This window comes from Monomorium pharaonis, chromosome 3 (genome assembly GCF_013373865.1).
Source record: "Monomorium pharaonis isolate MP-MQ-018 chromosome 3, ASM1337386v2, whole genome shotgun sequence".
Classification (NCBI taxonomy): domain Eukaryota; kingdom Metazoa; phylum Arthropoda; class Insecta; order Hymenoptera; family Formicidae; genus Monomorium; species Monomorium pharaonis.
In genome coordinates, this window is record NC_050469.1 from 800,270 (window position 1) to 821,059 (window position 20,790).

At 35.5% G+C, this 20,790-nt stretch overlaps 4 protein-coding genes across 11 annotated transcripts; 1 reads left to right on the forward strand and 3 right to left on the reverse strand.

Annotated features, from left to right (window-relative positions):
* Positions 1-103: 103 nt before the first annotated feature.
* Positions 104-2,511, reverse strand: LOC105831813. The gene is made up of 6 exons (XM_012672229.2): positions 2,372-2,511; positions 2,026-2,229; positions 1,449-1,919; positions 1,022-1,360; positions 659-938; positions 104-578 (listed from the first exon to the last, which is right to left on the reverse strand). The coding sequence occupies exons 1-6, from the start codon at positions 2,414-2,416 to the stop codon at positions 325-327; spliced, it is 1,593 nt and encodes a 530-aa protein (XP_012527683.1). The 5' UTR covers positions 2,417-2,511; the 3' UTR covers positions 104-324.
* Positions 2,512-2,708: 197 nt separating this feature from the next.
* LOC105831810 (protein disulfide-isomerase) lies at positions 2,709-7,661 on the reverse strand. Its single transcript, XM_012672219.3, has 8 exons — positions 7,219-7,661; positions 5,353-5,684; positions 5,036-5,173; positions 4,687-4,917; positions 4,171-4,542; positions 3,951-4,079; positions 3,776-3,862; positions 2,709-3,614 (listed from the first exon to the last, which is right to left on the reverse strand). Exons 1-8 carry the CDS (start codon positions 7,364-7,366, stop codon positions 3,564-3,566), a joined length of 1,488 nt encoding a protein of 495 aa, XP_012527673.1. The 5' UTR covers positions 7,367-7,661; the 3' UTR covers positions 2,709-3,563.
* A 955-nt stretch (positions 7,662-8,616) lies between these two features.
* On the forward strand, positions 8,617-12,854 carry LOC105831811 (methyltransferase-like protein 22). Of its 5 annotated transcripts, none has more exons than XM_028194486.2 (7): positions 8,617-8,634; positions 9,027-9,211; positions 11,212-11,284; positions 11,365-11,496; positions 11,558-11,743; positions 11,806-11,973; positions 12,054-12,854. In XM_028194486.2, the coding sequence occupies exons 2-7, from the start codon at positions 9,116-9,118 to the stop codon at positions 12,350-12,352; spliced, it is 954 nt and encodes a 317-aa protein (XP_028050287.1). In that variant the 5' UTR covers positions 8,617-8,634; positions 9,027-9,115; the 3' UTR covers positions 12,353-12,854. The 5 variants fall into 5 exon arrangements, with proteins under 5 accessions (XP_028050287.1, XP_012527675.1, XP_036140519.1 ...); XM_012672221.3 differs by lacking the exon at positions 8,617-8,634 and adding an exon at positions 8,856-8,950; XM_036284626.1 differs by lacking the exon at positions 8,617-8,634 and having other exon boundaries at positions 8,868-9,211.
* A 110-nt stretch (positions 12,855-12,964) lies between these two features.
* Positions 12,965-20,515, reverse strand: LOC105831809 (polycomb protein suz12-B). Of its 4 annotated transcripts, none has more exons than XM_012672217.3 (10): positions 20,247-20,515; positions 18,311-18,357; positions 17,719-17,902; positions 17,510-17,619; positions 17,193-17,385; positions 16,764-17,129; positions 16,373-16,680; positions 15,821-15,872; positions 15,619-15,754; positions 12,995-15,536 (listed from the first exon to the last, which is right to left on the reverse strand). In XM_012672217.3, exons 1-10 carry the CDS (start codon positions 20,344-20,346, stop codon positions 14,894-14,896), a joined length of 2,139 nt encoding a protein of 712 aa, XP_012527671.1. In that variant the 5' UTR covers positions 20,347-20,515; the 3' UTR covers positions 12,995-14,893. The 4 variants fall into 4 exon arrangements, with proteins under 4 accessions (XP_012527669.1, XP_012527671.1, XP_028050285.1 ...); XM_028194484.1 differs by having other exon boundaries at positions 14,894-15,536; positions 17,510-17,601; positions 20,247-20,346; XM_012672215.3 differs by having other exon boundaries at positions 12,965-15,536; positions 15,619-15,872; positions 20,247-20,514.
* Between the last annotated feature and the right edge of the window lie 275 nt (positions 20,516-20,790).

Below are 20,790 nucleotides of genomic sequence, written 5' to 3' on the forward strand. Positions count from 1 at the left end.
GTGTGTGTGTGTGTATGTGTATAAAAATAACTTAAATTGTACGTAGGGAAAGGAACAAATCTAGAATGCACTTGCGTTATAACTTTAGTTAAATTTAGTTTACTTTTCAGTTGAATATCAAAAAATTTTATTTTCTACACTTATTAAGAAATACTTAATAGCACAAAACATTTGGATTGTTATTACCGTAATGCAATAATACAATAAATCACATTACAACAAAAAATATATTTCTGAAGAGTTTCACTTGGAAAGTGGACTTCAATTAGACGATACAAGCACAGTAGTTGCTATAGTAACAGAGAATACCTTATGATGTGAGACTTAGTTATCAGTCCTCACTAAAACCGGCACTTTAGGATTTAAACCTTGATAAAGAACAAATATTGTCTTATATGTTTGCGCGTATTCCGCGCTTGCAGACTCGATGTTAGATTTGACGGTGGGTATCACATCGCGTAAAACAATTTCAATCAATGTATTAAAATATTTGGTGCGCTGTAATTTTTGTATAGCTTCGTATAACAATAAAAGTTGCTTCTTGTTGCAGTATCTTATGTTGTACACTTTAGAAAAATCTATAATAAAATTCAGATAAATTGAAACGAACAAAAGAATAAGTACATTTAAAATGTAAATTTATAAAATGTGAGTTTACTTTTAAAATGCTCCATACAGGAAATATTCCAAATGCCGTTCGACACCCATCCCGTTGCCAAAGAAACATTATAGGATAAATTTTTTTTAACTGGTTCTATTTTATTCTTAATGCCACATTGTTCAAAAGAGGCTCTTAATTCAGTGGAAACAATCTTCGTGTCATTAGATTGTACTGTATCTAAATCATCATTAAAAATACTACTAAATGCCGTTATCGACTTTGCTGCCTTATTAAGTAAGTGAGGTTCTTCTAATAAATAATCTTGCATAATTATATTCTGCAATAACAATAAAGGTAAAATAATTATAAAAAGCCGATCTTGTACACTTTTAAAGCACGTTTCTCCATTATGTTACTTACCATCTCTTCAAATTCTTTCAGAAAATTATCGATCGATTTTTTATATTTGTTCTCTTTAGTATGACTCAAGTCTACATTAGTTTTTAAAAATGCGTGATAAGTACTCAGTACCTTCACAATTTCATTTGGCACATTAAAATGCTGAAGCGCTTCTACTACATCTATCGCTACAATCTGTTCTTGAACGGATTGACACGCATTATTTCCGTGTAATGGACAATCGTTATTAGCATTCTCGGGAAAAGAAATTAAAGCATTCTCGGTAGACTGTCGTACCATTTTGTGTATCAAATTGCTTAATTCAGCAGCTGATGCTTCAACCGATAAAGACTTCCTTGACTGAAATAAAAACGTACACAATAAAGTAAAATTAAATTCAAAATTTTTCAACTAAAAAATTATTTCATTGTATCATTTGTTGCATTACATTTTGTTGGGTATCATTAGAATTTGTATCACGAATTTGTAATTTATTCGCTGAGCTTATCTTCCTGACATTTAATTTATTTTCCAGTATAAAATTTTTTCCTTTTTTAAATTTCTCCGTAACTTTTGCAGATGACTTTGATTGTATCTTATTGATTAAATTACTCTGTTTTGTATCGCCGACAGACTTTCTTGTCGGAACGGAAGTTACTTTGTTGTTTTGAAGCGCATTCGAGCTTTTACAGTCAGGGCCGCTTTTTGCTACATTCACTTTTTGCGTTGTATTATTGCTCTTCGATACTCTCTTGCGATTGCAAGTTGATGCAGGATTAGATAAATAAATATTTTCAATTGTATCTGTCAAGGATTTTTTTTTCGACGCTACATTAAGCTTCAGTTTTTCTCGCAACTCTTGCGCCAGAATGATTGCTCTGCTTATCCCTGCTGCGATTTCCTTTGCTTCGTTCTCATTCTATTAATTAATAGTAAATAAATCAAATTTATATGCACAACGTCCATTTATATGCACACAGGAAGAATATAAATTATAAGTAAAAGTATATAAATAAATCGGTTACTTTTTGGCAATTACAGGTGCTTTCGTCGAATTGTTTTTCAACGATGGTTTTCATCTGCCACGGCTTTAAAACAAATGTCGCTTCGTTACAGTCTTTTTTTAATATTTCTTTCACTTCTTCCGTGATTAGCAAAGTGTTGTATAACAATTCGTACAAATTGGACAAGTTCAACGTACGATCCATAACTCCCGTACGTCTGCGAGCCTAGTAAAAGAAATTTTTTTAAAATATTATTGCAAATAGAGAAATTAATGGGACAGGGAAAATTATTTGTTTATGCCACTCAAAGCGTTAATAATTATTGTACACGAGTAACGTAGTTATTGCCTCAGGGAACCATAAATACCTGTTTGCTCGAGTGAAATGTAACGGTTATGTAACCATCCATCATTTTCGTTCACTTGTGTAAATATATCTATATATTGTAATTAACTGTCGAACACAAGCTATAAACATGCGAGCTTGATAACTTACATGTGTAGAAAAAAATGTTAAAATTTATATTTATATATACAGTATATAGTATACAACGTACATTTATGTATATATAATAATGGTAATAAAAAATAGACATAAACCAAAATAGAATATATATAATCTTCATATATTAAGAATATGTATATACATATATATGTATAATAAAGAATTCATATATGTATATATACACATATAAAATTTACTTCTTTTTTCACAATATGTGCTTCATCTCTAATTTCCTATAGTTTCAGTCAATTAAAACTAGAAGAACATTGAAACGGCTGCTTATCCTAACTATGTATATCTAAAACCATCACCCGTTGTGACAGTTTTAAATGCTGTAAATTGGAAATATGTATAAACCACTAGCTCTCACAGGACGCTCGAAGACTTGCTTCCACTTGTGCATCGTAACGAGCAACGAATCATTCAGACATCTGTGTTAATAAAATAAGAACTTTTTATAAAAATAAAAAGTGATTTCAGGACGATCTTAGATTAATAATTTACTTTCCTGTTCCGCATGCGATGTGGAACAATAAAAGTGCGAAATTATGAACGACAAACGTTGCGGTTTTCAAAGGACAAAAAGTCACATTAGGTTGCATAACGCAACTAGCATAATCATGTAAAAATCCAGATTCATAATTTCAATATTTATGTTATCGCGTATTAAATGTCTCAAGTACATCATAGATCTTTATAATGTTCTGTTTACATAATTTGCATTGCATTACAAACGTAATAAAATGATTCTACGTATCATGAAAGTATCATTTGAGCAGATATTAACAATGACAATGATCCTATGGAAAACCGCGAACGCAAATTCTTAATTACAAATTGTACACTGCAACATTTAACTCCTAAAATTTCTAAACTTAATTCCTAAAATAACAAATTAATATGGGGATGCACCATCGAGTTTTCTTTTTATCTTTATAAGAGAAATGAAATATCTTTTATAAAACGGGAAATTGTGGAGTTCATTGACTGGATGCAGGAAATACAATAGACGAGTCAATGTTGATTTTACTTCTTATAATAATGATTATGTGCGTTTACAACTCGTCCTTCCTTGGCACGTCATCGTCCTCATCTTCTTCCTGAGCCTAGGAAGCAAATAATGTAATATAGTTATAAGATAAAGAAAATTGATGTCTCACAAAGTTCTAGACAATATTATTACAATTTAATGCCATTTAGACCAAAGTGTTTGTACTATTTCTTTTTTAATTAAAAAATATTATACAATTAAAAATAAATAACGTACCTCTTCTGGACCTTGACCATGTGTTCCACCACTTTCGACAAATCGGGAAAGATCTTCGAGCGTTCTTTCGCCTTTAAATTCCACAGCCTAAAACAAAAAATGATTTAAGTAAGCGCATATTTTAACATTTATAAATATAATAATGGAGTTAGATTTGTTTTAGAAAAATTTGTACCTCATTTGTTTCTCTCTTGTAAAGTGTAATTGTGGGGAAGCTAGTTATCTTTACATCCTCCAACTCGTTAGCAGTGGCATCCATCTTTGCAATGACCAACTTGTCATTGTCTTTATATTTGTCGCCAAGCTGAAATCAATACAAGTCAACTCAGTTGATAAAACTACATTATCGATTCATGTCGTTACAAGAGATTACTTTTAACGGAAAAAAAACGTACTTTTTCATAAATAGGCGCCAGCTGCTGACAATGGCCGCACCAAGGTGCGTAGAATTCAACTAGAACATCCTTTTGCTTATCAAAGGCAATTTCATGGAAGTTTGTGCCGACGAGAACCTTAACTGAATTCTTGTCCCAATCCTCTGGTAAATCTTGCGTAAGCAGGTGTCGTTTCAATTTGCCCTCCACAAAAGCAGTGACAAATTCCAAGACATTTTCAGCGGTTATCTCTGGATTATCGGGCTTGTACTTAGCCATATCTTGTTCGAGTTTGATAAGCCGCATAGCGGGTACTTCATCTTTCTTCAAACCGAAGAATTCCAGAATACGTTCGTGATCAGCCTCATCTGTGTCGATTGTCACAAATAAGATCTGCGCATATATTAAAAAGTTATATCGAGTAAAGAACACAGTCGGTCTCGCGCTACGCGTTCACTTGGCGCGAGCCACTACCGTGTCTCTTGATTCCTTTTTAAAATGATAGCAAAATAAATAAAGATGCCTAAATTTGTATACCTCGCCACGGAATTTCTTTGCTGGCTCCTGAATTCCGTCGACATATTTCTCAAAGTGACCAGCTTCTTTACTGAGGAAAACCAACAAGTGGCTCTTGATATCTCCACTAAAGATCTTCTGTGCTGTGTCCTGATTGAACTCAACAACCAAAGGCAACGAATATACGGAAATAAAGTTTTGTACAGCTGCAGTCGTAAGCTCTCCATCAAAGACAACTTTACCTTCATCAAACTATAAAGAGTGGAGATTAATTAGATAATTTTAAATCACAGTTCTAAAAAGCAGAAATTAATTAATCTGTGATTGTTCTAATGCTAATGCTGTATAATGCATCAATATAAAGACGCACCTTCTTGAATAGCACAATCTTTCCATCTTCAATTCCATATTCGTTCAACACCTCATCAGCGCTTGTAATACCAAACACATAATCATCCACTGTGCTACCAACTTCCAAGAACACCTTGGCAGCATCACTTTCGGCATCCTAATAAAGTCGTTACATATGTATATAAATAGATGACGTAACCAAGCTGTTGCAACTGAGATTACTCCTGGTTATTACAACAAATCCCCCCATGTCAGTGTTAATAAAAAGATAATACAAAGGTAATGAGAATTACCGATACGGGATGAGAAGCGCAAAAAGGAGAATATTGGTCATACCTTAAAGAATCCAACAATGGCGACTTTATGCGCGTCGATAAATGTCTTAGCTTCTTCAACTGTAGACAAGTCTTTGGCAGGCGGACCAGTCTTTTTGAGCAGCCAGTTGACAATCTCGTCAGCCTGACGACCACCGGTATACTCGATCTGGGTACCTTTGCGGTAAAATTTCAGAGTGGGATATCCTCTCACTAAATGCTTTTCGGTGAGTGAGGTCTCGACCGTCGCATCTATCTTGGCCAATTTGATTGGCGAGTTGGCTTCTTCTAATTTCTTTGCCGCTTTAGCGTACTCCGGCGCCAGTGCTTTGCAGTGTCCGCACCATGGGGCATCTATAATACATAGTGTACAAATATAGCTTATCACCATACCAGCTTGAAAGTATTTGCCAGCATTTGCCCTTATGTCCATTTCTATCCCAATATGAAGCTTAATCTTTATCCTCCTCTATTCCTTCAAACTAAGGAAAGATAAAAAGTAATTGAGATTAAAATTAATTTACATTAACAAAAATGGACATTAATGAAAAACGTGATCGTCTTTTATGAAACATAATCCTCTATCTTTCCACAATTAAATTTTTCAACATTAAACATTTTAATTCTTTGAACTTACTTTAATTTTCTTGTAAACGATAATACAGTTAGATCTACTAAAGCATCAAAACTTTCAGGAAATGAAATCTGGTGAGACATCCATGGATCCCAAAGAACTAAACGTTTGATAAAATAAAAAATTAAAAAATACTTGAGAAATGTAATGCAGCTTTATACGGTGTTTCGAAAATTAAATAATATTAAAAGGCATTTAAAAAGTTACTCGTTAATATCAAATTATTGGGATACCATATGGTTGCTTAAGCGTCAAGAGATAGACAGAGGTAGATAGCGATTTGATAATCGACGTATTGAATTCTGATTCTGCGATGAAAAAACGTGATTAATTCTGTTTTTTAATCTGTGTACGGCACAATTCGTTTATCATTTATAGATGGTATATCGGTTATCGACAATCCTTCTCATCATCATCATAATATAATGCTACGTTCGGTCTCATAATCGCCAAGCAATTTTGCATGACAGACATAACGGTAAAAAAAAGCCAAGAAGCGAGAGCCGTCTTATCTTGGCAGCTGCACTTCTCTTGTACTTTCCGCACTCAAGCGAGACGAACGTACGAAAAGAAGAGGTATATACGGAAAGATAAAAGGGGGGGGGGGGGAAATATTGGTCACACGGTTTGGAAAAGTCGCGATACTCGCAACTGAAGGGCGAGTAAAATAAACTCCAATGACTAGATATATAGATGAACGTTTTTCAAGACGATTGTCGTCCAAATTTTCTCGGGGCGTTTTTTGCACCTTTCTTCCCGCGTGGTCGACTCTCTCACACTGTCGGGAGTATAGTACAGTAGATGCTCTCATTATTACTCCGTGGACGTAGAAGCGTTAGAGGAGGGAACAGAGGAAGAGTCGTGAAAAAAAATCTGACGATATTTCATCGAAAAAAGTATAAATGCAACGCTGGCGAAATACCGGGGTCACCCCGAGCCATATCGTTCCTCCTCCTCGAGGATGCTCGAGTGATGACGTGTATCGGGACTCGCATCTGGCGGAGGAACCGGCGAGGAGCGAGCGTCGGTGGGAGCGTCGCGAGAGAGATCACGGCGGATCCGAGGTAAATCTCTCTCTTTAGATCCGTCCTTCCGCGATCTCTCTCTCTCTCTCTCTCTCTCTTCTCGTCCTCGGATCGTTCGCGAGCAACCGACCCAAGGGATACAGAGAGTGTAGGCATGAGGAAGACGTAGCAGCTTGCCTCGGGAGGAGCAACAGATACAACAAACACGGACTCTGAAGTATATACTCACAGAACTCAAGGAGCACGTAGTCGTTGTCCTGGATGACGTTGTCAAAGTTGTCCTTGGTAACCACGAGAACCCCATCCTCGGTTTCAACCTTGGCGAGGGAGGTCACGATCAGGCAGAATGCCGCCAAACAGACTCCGAAGGATCTCATCCTGACGATCGAGTCTCGAATACCTTGCTTCCTTCTTTAGTTCTTTCTCTGTAATCTGTTTCTTTCTCTCTCTCTCTGTCTGTCTCTCTCCCTGCGCGTCGAAGGGCGGTCTACCTCACTGGAATGAGATGGACGTCGACGGGATGAGGACGAGAGAGAATCAGCCCACAGTCCGGGAAGACACACCGTCCGTACGATGAATGAACGGACGCGACGCTGCGTCGGCGAACTATATGGAGCTATAGGTTTGCGTTGGCTCGCGGCTTCATACGCGTGGCATCGTCCTCATCGTGGGGATCGTTGATTGGCTGACTCCCCCGATCCGCGGCCGCGCATCGTCGTCGTCGTCGTCGTCGTCATCGTCCAGTCATCGTGCGCCAGGAATTACCCACTGTCGCGCTGCCGATAGAGAGTTGCCGACCGCGCGCGCTAAGCTCTAACTACACTGCTCTAATACTTTTCTGGTATCGAGATCTCGATGATATAAGCTTGCGAAGCGGCATGCGCGTAAGCACAGCCTGTCCGACGAATTCGGGATATTTGGACAGGCCCCGGATTGACCGGAAACGCGTGTTCCTCTAATGCGATCGAAATCAATCGCGAGTTACCGTTCGATGATTAGCGCAAAACTTTATTACTCGAATCCTGACTGATATTTCAGCGGGACGAAAAGTTATGATTTTGTATACTTTTTTTTTATTAATCATCAACAATGCTTAATCAATGTTTGAATATTACTTGAACACTTTGTACTCGACAAATCGATAATCTTGTAAAAACCACGTGGGTTTTTTTTCGTATACGGACTTCGTTCTTTTTTTATTAAGAAATGACGTTATCATCTGGCATTCGGTTGTCAAAGTGTGCTTTCCAGCAAGACACAGGCAGTGTTTCAAAATTGCTGTCAATACTGAAAATTTATAGTGTCTGTTACGTACATACACTATAGATTTTCAGTACTGAAGTCCATAATAAGAAAATGACGAAAAACGGAATTATTCCGAGCGGAAACGTTTCCGAATAGATACATAATAGCTGCCCTGATAGCAATTTTGAAACAGCCACAGTGTAACACAGTGTCCACTAGTATGAGTGAGACACACTGATACGTTCTTTCTCACACTAATGGACACTGTGTTACACTAGGTTTGTTCTTGGTAGCTGCACTGCTGTACTGGTGCAATAAGTTAGAATGAGAAAAAATATATTTGTCTTATTCTAACTTGTTGCACCAGTTCAGTAGTGCAACGATAAAGAACAGGCCTAAGGTTTGTTTTTTATTCCTGCACTGCTGCACTGGTGCAATAAGTTATAATAAGACAAATATATTTTTCTCATTCTTACTTATTGCTAGTGCAGCAGTGCAGGAATAAAAAACAAACCTCTACTGCGTCTTGCTGGAAAGCACACATAATCATAGACCTGTTCTTTTTAGCTGCACTGGTGCAATAAGTTAAAATGAGAAAAAATATATTTGTCTCACTTTAACTTGTTGCACCAGTGCACCAGTGTAGCTAAAAAGAACAGGCCACTTGTGGCGTTGCAATGGCCTACCGTGTAGTGCCGTGCAGGACAGCGATACTGGTGATTTAATGATGTGGTCGAACGTAGAAGAGACGAGAGAAAAAGACCACGGTCGTAAAGTTTGCAAAATTTGTAGATGTTACAGAGACTGGCGGATTAAATTTAAATGTCTTGGATCTAGGTTCAATAAAACTAAAAACTCAATCGCAATTTGACGGTGATGTAATGACAAAAATGATAAACACTGCTGCGAGGAAGACTTGTACGAAGATCACGTCGAAGAAACGGCGCGACGATTGTCCACGTAAAACACGATCCAAGGTGTAACAACAAGGCTACTTTTAATAGATCAAAAGTGATTACTATTAACTTTTTATATTTTATCATGATTTATAATATTTTATTTATATTCAAGAACTTAGATTGAAAAACTCAAACATTGCATGTTCTTAAAACACAAATGATTACTTAATGTTTTTAACATAAATAACAATTATCTGGAATGTTTTTTATATTTCAATTAAAAGTCACTATTACTATAACTATGTATATATTGTATGTTATTCATTATTGTATGTTATTCTACAATTTATTAGTAATCAAAATTATGTAGATTTGTAGATTATAGAAATTTTAGACTTAATATTTTTTAATGAGGTAAGAAAAAATAGGTATAGATTTTCAATTAGTAAAGAAAATTACTATGAGTTTAATTTTATCATTTCTGACGTATAAAAATTACCAGTCAGATTCTTAGCTACTCTTAGATTAAGTATATGAAAAAAAATTCAATTTTTTTTAAACAAAATCTAGATAATGCATACCTGGGAAAAAATGTTTTATATAAAAACATATACTATAAATATATATAAAATATGTCTATATATGTTTATACTAGTTTTCTTTCTTTTGTAAAATTTCTGTTTGATATAAAAAAATAATAGTTATTTTGAAAAGACAGAAACTAATTTAAAAAATAATTTTTGCATTGCTTTTAAAAAAGCTAAATGTGAAAAATTGTCCACATATAATCATATATTTTCCAGAACATGATTATGGGTGCGTTCGGGAAGATGCTGTTAGCGCTACCAGCATCAGTCCATCTTCATTACTCATTAAAAGTAGAACAAGGATAAACTAATGCTGATAGCGCTAATAACGTCTCCTCGAACACATCCTAAATATGGACAATTTTTTACACTTAGTTTTTTTAAAAGAAACAATGCGAAAATTATTTTTTAAATTAGTTTCTGTTTTTTCAGTATGACTATTATTTTTTTATATCAAACAGAAATTTTACAAAAGAAAGGAAACTAGTATAAACATGTATAGACATATTTTATATATATTTATACATATGTGTTTTTATATGAAACATTTTTTCCTGGGTATTTAACAATAAAATCATTAATGCATGAAAACAATGAATAATTTTCAAACGTTAATTTTTATATGAACATTTTTTATTACTATCATAAAATGCATATATTTTTTGCATTTCTCAAAATAATAGAATTGTCATTGCAATCGTAAAATTATTGTAAAATAGAAAGCTTTTTTTAAACTCGACATGATTTAATCTTTGAAGAGTCAATGTATATTACTCAATATAGTAATAATATAGAGTACATGATGGCATAAGATTATAGATTATGTAATTGACATGTTAAGACACAAATTCCCGAAATAAATGTAGTCGCGAAGCGCGCGTGGCCAGTGTCATGCCACAAAGTCGATTCCCAATTTATTTACGCGCGTTAATCTTCAATGTTTGATTCGAGACATTACGTGCTTTACCGATACTCTTTATTATTAATGTGTATGTGTACACACACATAAAAACACATTGAAAAACACACATTGAAAACGGATTAGTATGTATAAGTGAAATAACAAGCTAATGTCATTATGTCTTGTATGTGTTATGTAAATTTAATATTATCGATTATTAATAAGATTGTTATTATTGAGATTAATCTATATTAATAATTTGTCATATGAATAATTATCCAGATAGACAAGTTTGTCAAGAGCATGTATGCAAATGTGTATTATATATCATATCAGAAATATAGCAACAGCCGAGTACAATCTACTGTTTCTTTAATAAAATGTAATATTATTAAAATTAAATAAATAAGTAAAAAAAAATTTAATAAATTAAGCTTAAATGATGTACAAGAATAGACAGGAATCTACTCTATAGTGATGATAGAATTTGTTGGTATATTGCTAACATTTTTTTATCTGGGTAATAATTATGTAATGTATTAAACACAATTTAAAAAGAGATATTTGTTAATATCCTTTTATCTGTTAAGGCGGCGATGCATAAGGTAACGTCAGAGATATATACAGAAAATAATCATATCTCAGAGAAACTTGGCAGTGGCAGTAAGTTTAATGCTTATCGAATATTTAGGTGATGAAAATAACACATAATGCGTGCCTTAACATACAATAATTGATTTCAGATGCGGTAACTAAATTTGCTTTTAAATGTCCATCTTACATGATTGAAGCACAATCTACAACTCAGACACTAAATTATGACAGCGATGATGATGTGGATATAGATCGAGACAGAGAAGGAGTAATTGTTATAGGTACAGAATTAATTTTCGTGAATTTTCGTGAGTAAACATATTTAATAAATTGTCTTTGCAGAACATAGCCTATCTACGGAACTCAATTTAGTCGGTTTGCAAGTGTGGAGAGCTGCTCTCTTGTTAGCAGACTACATCCTGTCACATCCAGACCTGTTTAGAAATAAAATAATTCTAGAACTAGGATCTGGTGTTGGTCTGACCAGCATCGTAGCGAGTTACTTAGCTAAAGAGGTCATTTGCACCGGTAATACAAATATTCGAGAAGCTCTGTTGAAAATTTCAATCTTACTTGTCCAAATATTCCAGACATCAACGTTGGTGGCATATTGAAACTAATCGAACGGAATTTTTTGAGGAATCGTACCTATATTAGATCCAGTTATCACATCGAGGAAGTGAATTTTCTCAAATTGGAATGGTCGAAAACGTTGGAGGAAAAATTACAAAGCGCAGATGTTGTATTGGCCGCGGATGGTAAACTTAATAGTTCAATATTTTAACAAGTATAAAATAATGATAAGAAATGATAATCGTATTCTTTCTTGGATACGTAGTGATCTATGACGACAAAATTACGGATGGATTTGTCCGCACATTGACAAAACTTTTGTACACAAAAAAGAAAAAAATCATTTACATAGCTCTCGAGAAAAGATATGTCTTTACTATCACCGACTTGGACACCACTGCTCCAATGTATGAAGAATTTTTACGTTGCGTTGAAAAATACAAAATAAATTGGTCTGCAGATTATATAAATATAGATTTTCCACATTACTTTAAATACGATAGAGTTAAACATTTAGTTTTAATGAAGATACAAAACAATACGAGACCCGTTATGTATGCATAGCGAATAGTTTTTTTAATTAGGTACACGAATAATATAATACGATAACACGTATTATCATAATTATCATATTTATGTTAAAAAATATTACAAAAAGTTGCCACATTAAGAAGTCAAGATCTCTGTAGACACACACACTTAATAAAATATCACAATTAATGTAAAAGTACGAAATAATGATTTAAAACAAGGACATTTTTTTATAAATATTAGTCTCAATACATATATGAATTAATTAAATAATAAAACTTCAGTATTTTTTAAACGGGATTCGGCTTAAGCTAGAAAAATATAGAAATCAATTTTTTCCTTTTAGACCCGGTTTACAGTAGATGTAGCAAGTCTTTTACTCGAATTTCTAAACTAATGTTTTTCTGGCAAAAGGCGCATTTCTGTATCTACCTTAATCTCTAAACTTTAAATGGAGCTGGCTAGATTATTAAGTGTAAAGGTTAAAGCAAGTTAATTTCACAGCTCAGAATTTACAAGCAAAAAACTAAAAAAAGCCACTACACTTATTGTAAAGCGGAATTTAATCTCCAGATCATTATTTCATGTAATGGACAAGAAACAATACTCTAAGGATTAATAAAAGGAAAAGTAAAAATACTCGGATTGTGATAAAAACATGATAGCTGTATAATATATATTTCTCACGTCCACATATTTATTTTCGCATTTAATTTCCTATTTACAACCTACCATGAATAATATTAATGGACAGTGAATTGGAAGTCGCTCGAAGAGAACGATAATTCCATTGAACTTAAATACTCCGGCGACACGTTCTAAGATTAAAAATTTCATTAGACTATCTATAATGTAAAGACAGTATGCATAAGGAATGTAAACGCTTCTTCGAACGACCACGGCAGTAGAACTTGTACATGTTACACGCAAATTCATAACATTTCTAATATGATATACTAGAGGTCTGAATCGCTCACGAAAGAACGACGATCGTCAAAGAATGATCGTGCAAGTGATAAATTTCATTAATTGAAATCGATTATATATAATTATACAAATTTTAGAAATAATGATGAATAATAATATTCAATATTTATTATTGTCGACCGTCGTTCTGCGAATGCAGGCCTGCGCTTGGTTTGGTAAAAGGCACTTTCACTCTACCGATCCGTCTCGATGTACAAAATGTAATGTATAATTTACAGCCTCACAGAGTTTTCATTTACGTGTATCTGTGTATGCACACACACGCACGCACGCGCGCGCACGCACGCACACACACACAAACACACAACACACACATACATACACTTGAAATCTCAGAAATTGTAACCGGTTATATCGTAGCATTTTTCATCACTCAGCGTATACTGAAAATGATTAAATTCAGGACGAAAAAAGTTCATAAAGTTCGGCTAGATCAATCCGCTTGTAAAGTACAAATTTTGCTATATAAAAGAATAATCTATCGGATGTAAAAAGACATTCCGTAATCTTGAGTTATCTCGCAAGCAGAACGTAGAACTAGAAAAAAATTTTTTATGCTTATTCGTGCCAAAGTCACATCTAAAAATTAATTTTTTAATCCTGAGATCGTTTGTTCTCTGTTTTTCTGTTATAATACAAGAGTGCACATGATAAAATAAAGTTCTGTGCTTTTGAAATAGCTGTTGCTGGATCGCTGTTTCACAAATCAATTATGTAGCTATATCAAAATTTGTCTGAAATGTTACGTTAATAGAAGTTTTAAAAAGTTGAATTAATAAAACGCCACTGACTAGAAATAAAAAAGAAATGAATATGATAAAATTTGCATGCTTGCAAACATCGTGCTTTATTGTTCACGATCAGAATCATCGACACAGAAGCGAGCAAGATAAAATTGTTCGCCAGATATCCTTCTCCCTGTTATCTTTCTTTTCATTTCATAATAATCAATTTATAAGCTTTAAATTAAATCTCAAATCTCGATCTAACAGCAAAAACAATAATTATCCAGTTTAATAAATGTCAATTGCATAATCATTTATATTACTACAACAAATACTGTACAAAAAAGAAGATGCAATTTGCATTAAAAACGCGCGAAATCGATCTTACTACTACTGATCAGTAGCTACTGGAAGCTACCTCCGTTCGGGGACGGTTTCTGGAACTAGCGGATGTGGCGACGTTATTGTTTGTCGCCAGTATCGTGTCCAGTATCAATTCTGGTGGTACTTGATGATATACGCGTTCTCGCCAGCTTGCATCGATAATGCCGGCGCAGCAGAATCGCGTTGCGCTGCTGCTTTTGTCACTTGCACTACAGAATTTGTACTTTTTGCCGATAAATCATTCAACCGCCTGCTCGATAGCTTGTATCTCTTCTAATTGGACACACCATTGGGCATAATTTTGCTTATGATGCTTCGTCGGAGAAGATTCGGCATCGCCGAAGAACAGTGAAAAGGCGGGATTCGTACCGACAATGGAATTCTGTGCATCGAACTATTGTGAATGACAATCTAGCTCCTCGACGACGATGGCAACAGCACGTGTCATTTATTCGCTTACGTATATTACTTTTTGCGCTTACGTACTGACATTGTGCATATTGTTGTGCATCGTGTTCTTAACGTTCTGCGAGTTGGGCGAACCCAGTGGCATAGAGGCCGATGTCATTTTTCGTCTGGCGTTCGACGAGCTCGAGGAACCGTCATTGAAATTAATCTTAGCACTGGCCGTTATACTGTTTGTTTTAGACGCGTCATGCATCGATTGTGCACCTGTAACCCTCCAATGCTCCACCTGCGCCTCGTGTGATTTCTGCAGAACCTTACGCACGTCCCCATCCTCACCACCTTCCTTCATGATTTCTTGCAATTTCTGTATGGTCTGATACAATATCACCGGGCTAATTAGCCCGAAATCAAACAGGCTGCACATGTGCAATACAAAGTTGCGATAGAGGTTCTTCATGAGCAACTCCTTTCCCTTATTCTCTAAGAACATTTGGCAAGCTAGTGGTATCTGGCAGTCTCCCACATATCCATACTTCATCACATGTAGATTCCACATTTTCATCAGTTCCTTCTCGCCCTCGTTCACGTCCGTAAAGTCATCGATCATCATCATTGTCTTTGTTTGCAGCCACTTAGGGTCGTTCTCACCCTCGGAATCGATATCCATCTCTTTGGGATATATAGGCAGACAGGTCACAGTATGATGATACAGTCTAAAAGGTGTATGTCCAATTTGTTATGTAAATGCAAAACATTATTTGAACTATTATAATTGCTCGTGTCGTAACACATTACCTGTTGTGGCCGGTGATGTAAGGCCTCTGACTTTCAAACTCATTCTCGTCGAGTTCAAGAAACTCAGACAGGCTTGGCTTTGTTCTCTTCGGACGGCAAACCAGAATATTCGTCACACTAGTACGTCTTGTTGGTCCTGTCCTTGAAAAAGATATACTAGATGGTTGTGAAATTAATTCATGAGGACTACCTGCATACGAACCATCATAGCATTCATTTATTGCTACGTCAATTCGGGCACCTTGTGGAATTGGCTAAGAAAACAAAAACATTTGCCATCAATTAGTATCACAGAGGATATATATTTTAATTCTTTATTTTATTTAATCAAATTAATTGTTTGCTTCTCCCCAAACACATGATTATCATAATATGTCAATAGTATCAATAGAAACTGTACTATAAAATCTCTTTCAGACATATTATTAATATATGAGTTTTATATTATATATATAATTCATACATTTAAGCAACATTTCTATAAAATTTTTTATTAATGTATTATATATTATATATATATATATATATATATACATCCATAAAAAATTTCATAGAAGTTATTTAAATGTTGCACATGTGTGTGTGTGTGTGTACAATTATACTTATTAATAAGTTAAAAATAATTTCCCCAAAATACCCAAAAACATACTGTATGATTTTCATTAATGTTGATGTGTGTGTGTGCATGTGTAAACTGTATGAAAAGTACACAAATTAAATGTAGTATTCATATATGATGTAAATGTGTGCTTACCACGTATGTGAATGTGAATCGCGAATGACACAACTTCAAATGCTTTAAAAGCGAGTACAGTTTGCCACAGTCCAACGAGCACCAGGGGCAGTGTAGGTCTTCGCAGGCCTCTGTCTGTTGCCGGCTGTTATTATTGTACAAAAATTGATAGACTATTTGCTGTGTTCCGTTAGCGTTAGCGTCCACTTTCTCGTTGGAGATGCTCATTCTCGACGAGGGCGTTAGCGGACTAGGCGTTGGCAGTGTTGCGTTATTATTATTATTTGTGCTATTATTATTGTGATTTACGGAAGAACGTTCAAAACCAGCTGAAAAGATAATGATAAGCGTTTAAAAGCGGCACTTTTGCTTATATCAGAGTAATTTTGTACGCATAATATCTAGAACTGACCATTGGCCGATCGATTCTCTTTATTGTCACCGTTCGGTATCGGAGGTATCGGTATTGGTCTATCCACCAGACCGTTGCTTGGTTCCATCGTCCAACTAAGCCGGAATTTTAACGTCGGTCCTTGTCTAAACATGTCGAACGGTTCGCAGTCTTTGATGTCGGCCACAGTTTCCCATGAGCTGTGCTTCTTAGGGCTAGACCTAACATTGGTCTGCATTTCCTGCAAACCTAATTCATACTCGCCGTCAGTCAACAGGCATCGATTGTGCTTGTCATACACGGTAAGCTCCGAGCCGTACTGTTTCACTTCTTCGCCATTAATCTTTAATGTGCCCGTGGTTGATTTACGACGTTTTTGAGCTGGTTCTGCAAGAAAATATAATTTGTAATATATCTTGTATTGTAGTTTTGGCAATTGTACTTACTTACCTTCTAAATCACAGTTAGTTATAAGGCAGCCATTGTTAGACATGCAGTAAACCCTGAGCAAAAGCATATAAGTCTTCGCTATATGACCATTATTTAAGCTGAAAGATTCATTGGGTATGGAAATTGTGGGTGCTTTTGGCGGAGGCTGACTCTCGGAAGGATTGATCGGGACCTCGCTCGTACCAACTGACACCTAAACAAAATCTCTTAATCGGTCTAATGGCTCTAAACCAATCTTTTGCCTTAGAACTAGCATAAGACTAGCACCTTGTGCACTATAAATTTTAAACTCGACAGACCATACCACACAAACTTACTTGCATGATAGGCGAGCTAACGTCTTTTCTTTTCTTGTGGCAGATTTTCAATAACAATGTTTCTACTTTGACAGGGTCCTGCGATACTTGAGCTACAATATTATCACAACCTTTTAAGAAGTACATCATTGTTACATAAAAAACGTCTCAACAAATATTATCAGAACTTATCAGATATACCCAAGAAAAAAACAATTATATAATCATACCTCTTTTGTCGTAAAATCCTAAGAACGTAAGAGTCATGTATCCGCGGACACCGAGATTCTGTTCGTGCTTCTTTTTTGCTATTAATTTATCCAAAATGGTATCCACTTTAAAACCTCGTCGTGATTTGTGACTTCTGGACATACGTTGTCGCATATATGTTAAGTTTCTATACAGAAATATTGGCTAAAAAGAAATATTAAATTTTAATGGGCGTCCACATAGTCCAGGAAAGATAGCTTACCATAGCCTCAAAATAATTCAAATTTTTACAATATAACTTATATTTAACTTTTATACCTACCATGCTACAGAAACTTCATATTAAAAACTTTGAAAAGCATATGAAAATTACGATAGACATTTTTTTCAATTAAAACAAAGAAACACAACTTACCTTTATCAAATGCTTGTAAATGTCGTAATTTATTTTCTTGCAATTATATTAAAAACTTTTGATACACTATATTTTCAAAATTATACATATATAACAAAAACAAATAAAATATAATTAACGCTTTGAGGGCAACGCAAATTAAAATTATAAACTAGGAAGGAAATTGTAAAGGCAGAAAGAAGATATTATCTACTCACTGAAATTTGATTTCTTGTGCGGAGGAATCGGTAAATCTGCGTTGGTTCTGAAAAAATAAAATATTGAAGTCACAATTGAAACATGTTAAATCTTAGAATAAGTTAAAATAATACACAAATATGTAAAGTTACGTGTGGTGTGTAAGTGGTATGTAAATTTATATAATATTATAGCAGAAAGTATTCCAAGTGAATAATATTTGTTGGTCCTCCTAATTCTTCTCTGATAATTTTTATGCCAATTTGTGGTATTCCATATGCACAGAATGAGTTAAATACATTACTTGTAAGTTAAAAAGCTATTTTCTTTAATTTATTATATGGATTTTTAGATTTTAACAAAATGATTCAAATAATAAATAAAAAAATCAACTTATATCATATAACTAACAATTATAATTATAAATATAAAAATAAGATATATAATTAAAGTATAAAATTTATTTACATTGAATTAATATCTACTTTCTTAATATACAAAAATTAAGATTGTTTGATTGCAGATTAATTGTTTTAAGGCCAGGACACAAAAAACTTAAGCAATAAAGAAATTTATAATTTAAATTTGCTACTGCTTGTTATGTCATAGTATATTTATTTTGTTGTCTAAGTTCTTGATTGTGATTGGCTGATTCGTTTATCGTTTAAGTTTTTTTATGTGTGCCTTCATATTTGTTTTCATTGGTCAGTATTATAGTCGAATCTTATATTTAAGATCATCTTAAGTACAGTCCATCAATCAATCACAGAGCCGTATTAGTATCTTAAGACATTATTTGAGGCGATCTTGAAATAAAATTCGACTATGAATACTGGCCATTGATAATAAATTTTATTCATGTCCATGTTAGTATAGGATAAAACTCCTAGAGGGCCTCAACATTGATCTATTTTCTCGACTTTAAAAACCATCAACTAGGCTTTAAAGGCAGCGCGAGCGGAACGAGAGACGATCCTTCTCGAGGTATCAAAATGGGAGATGATGAATGGGTTTGACTCAAAGTTATTTGAGATGCCTGCACCCTGATTGTTACGACACAAGCAGGCTAAACTCCTCTGATCCCAATCTTAGTTTTTTTAAAATTCTTGTAAAGTTATAATACCTCTGGGATTTCTCACGAATACTCGAAGAAAACAAAAAGTGCTTACTCAAATGCATTTAATCTAAAAAAAAACTAAAAGCGTGGATGCATCTTTATTCATCAAATTTGTTTCTCAATAATATAACAAAATATTCAATTCACATGGTGCAGTTTAAATTTTATTTGCTTTTAATTAAATTTTATAAAAAGTTCCATCTTTTTTTTTTCCTTACGTATATTTCTTGTATAACGAGCACTTTTTTAAAAGAACAGAAGATAAATACTTGTATGCATCCAACGGGGCGTACGAGTATTTCTCTCCCGCTCATAGCGTACGCGTGATTCGATCTGCAAAATGAGCAAACGAGGTACGATGACAGGTGTCCGCGCGGTTTCCGAAGTAACGGAGGCCGCGGAGAAAGAGAAAGAGAGAGAGAGAGAGAGAGAGAAAGAGAAAAGGAGAGGGAGGGAGAGAGAGAGAGAGAGAGAGAACCGACGCGCGCTACGATTAGCGCCTCAGTTGACTCGCGACGGATGGGGTTAGGTTAGGTTAGGTTCACATTAGCGAGACAACGACGATGATGAAGATGAAGATGAAGATGAAGACAAAGACGACGACGACGACGATGTCGATGACGGCGACAACGATAACAGCGGTTGCGGAGGGCCCGAGGTCGACGGGGGCGTCGCGCGCCTTCCGCGCGGCAGAGTCGTCCGGGGGAAAGAGGGGAGGGGGAGGATATCGATGCGGGGGTGGACCGAAGCCGCTTATCGCGGACGAGCGACGAGCGACGCGCGCCGCTGATAGGCGGCAAGGAGATAAAGACCCGCGCGATGTATATTTTTTCCCTTACTTTCGAAGGCCTGCAGAAAGAGTTCGTGGTCGGCCTGGATTTGATCCATACGAGGTCCCTTCTGCCCGTCGAGATCCTTCTCTCGCTTCTTCGGCGGCATTTTCGCGCGATCCTCCGTGCACGACGAGCTTCCTCCCCCCCGCAATAATTCCAACTTTTCTCTCTTGGTCGCGCGAAAGTTACGACGCGACAACGACAACACCCGCCCCGCGCGAAAACTGCGGCGCTCCAGCGGCGGCTCCCCTCTACTGCTACTGACGCGCTCTCTTACGGCGCGCCATATATCTATGCGGTAGCGCAACTCGCGCTTGCGCCTGATCGCGACCTCTCTGGGGCTCGATTCTTGAATTCATTCGCAAGAGAAACGTATACGCAAATACTCGCTCTAATAGAAAGTTGTAAGTTTATTGGTTAATAGCCATACGATAGCCAATAAATTTTCAACTTTTCTGTAAGAACAGAATTTGCGAATAAGGGTGCTTTCCAGCAATGTACACAGGCGACACTGTGTAACACAGTGTACGAACTAGTGCTTTCCAACTAC

Bases quoted from the DNA above. Each gene is read 5' to 3' on its own strand.
- LOC105831810 (XM_012672219.3), bottom strand. From the start codon at position 7,366: ATGAGATCCTTCGGAGTCTGTTTGGCGGCATTCTGCCTGATCGTGACC. The intron at 4,543-4,686 runs GTATACAAATTT...ATATATGCGCAG, and splicing joins CAAAGAAATTCCGTGGCGAG to ATCTTATTTGTGACAATCGA. The intron at 3,615-3,775 runs GTACGTTATTTA...TTTGCTTCCTAG, and splicing joins ATGGTCAAGGTCCAGAAGAG to GCTCAGGAAGAAGATGAGGA.
- LOC105831809 (XM_012672215.3), bottom strand. From the start codon at position 20,346: ATGCCGCCGAAGAAGCGAGAGAAGGATCTCGACGGGCAGAAGGGACCT. The intron at 18,358-20,246 runs GTAAGGGAAAAA...TTATTTTTTCAG, and splicing joins CTTTCTGCAGGCCTTCGAAA to AACCAACGCAGATTTACCGA. The intron at 15,873-16,372 runs GTAAGCACACAT...TTGTTTTCTTAG, and splicing joins GATTCACATTCACATACGTG to CCAATTCCACAAGGTGCCCG.
- LOC105831811 (XM_028194486.2), top strand. From the start codon at position 9,116: ATGACAAAAATGATAAACACTGCTGCGAGGAAGACTTGTACGAAGATC. The intron at 11,285-11,364 runs GTAAGTTTAATG...AATTGATTTCAG, and splicing joins AGAGAAACTTGGCAGTGGCA to ATGCGGTAACTAAATTTGCT. The intron at 11,497-11,557 runs GTACAGAATTAA...TTGTCTTTGCAG, and splicing joins AGAAGGAGTAATTGTTATAG to AACATAGCCTATCTACGGAA.
- LOC105831813 (XM_012672229.2), bottom strand. From the start codon at position 2,416: ATGATGGATGGTTACATAACCGTTACATTTCACTCGAGCAAACAG. The intron at 939-1,021 runs GTAAGTAACATA...TTGTTATTGCAG, and splicing joins TGAAAGAATTTGAAGAGATG to AATATAATTATGCAAGATTA. The intron at 579-658 runs GTAAACTCACAT...ATTTTATTATAG, and splicing joins CTGTATGGAGCATTTTAAAA to ATTTTTCTAAAGTGTACAAC.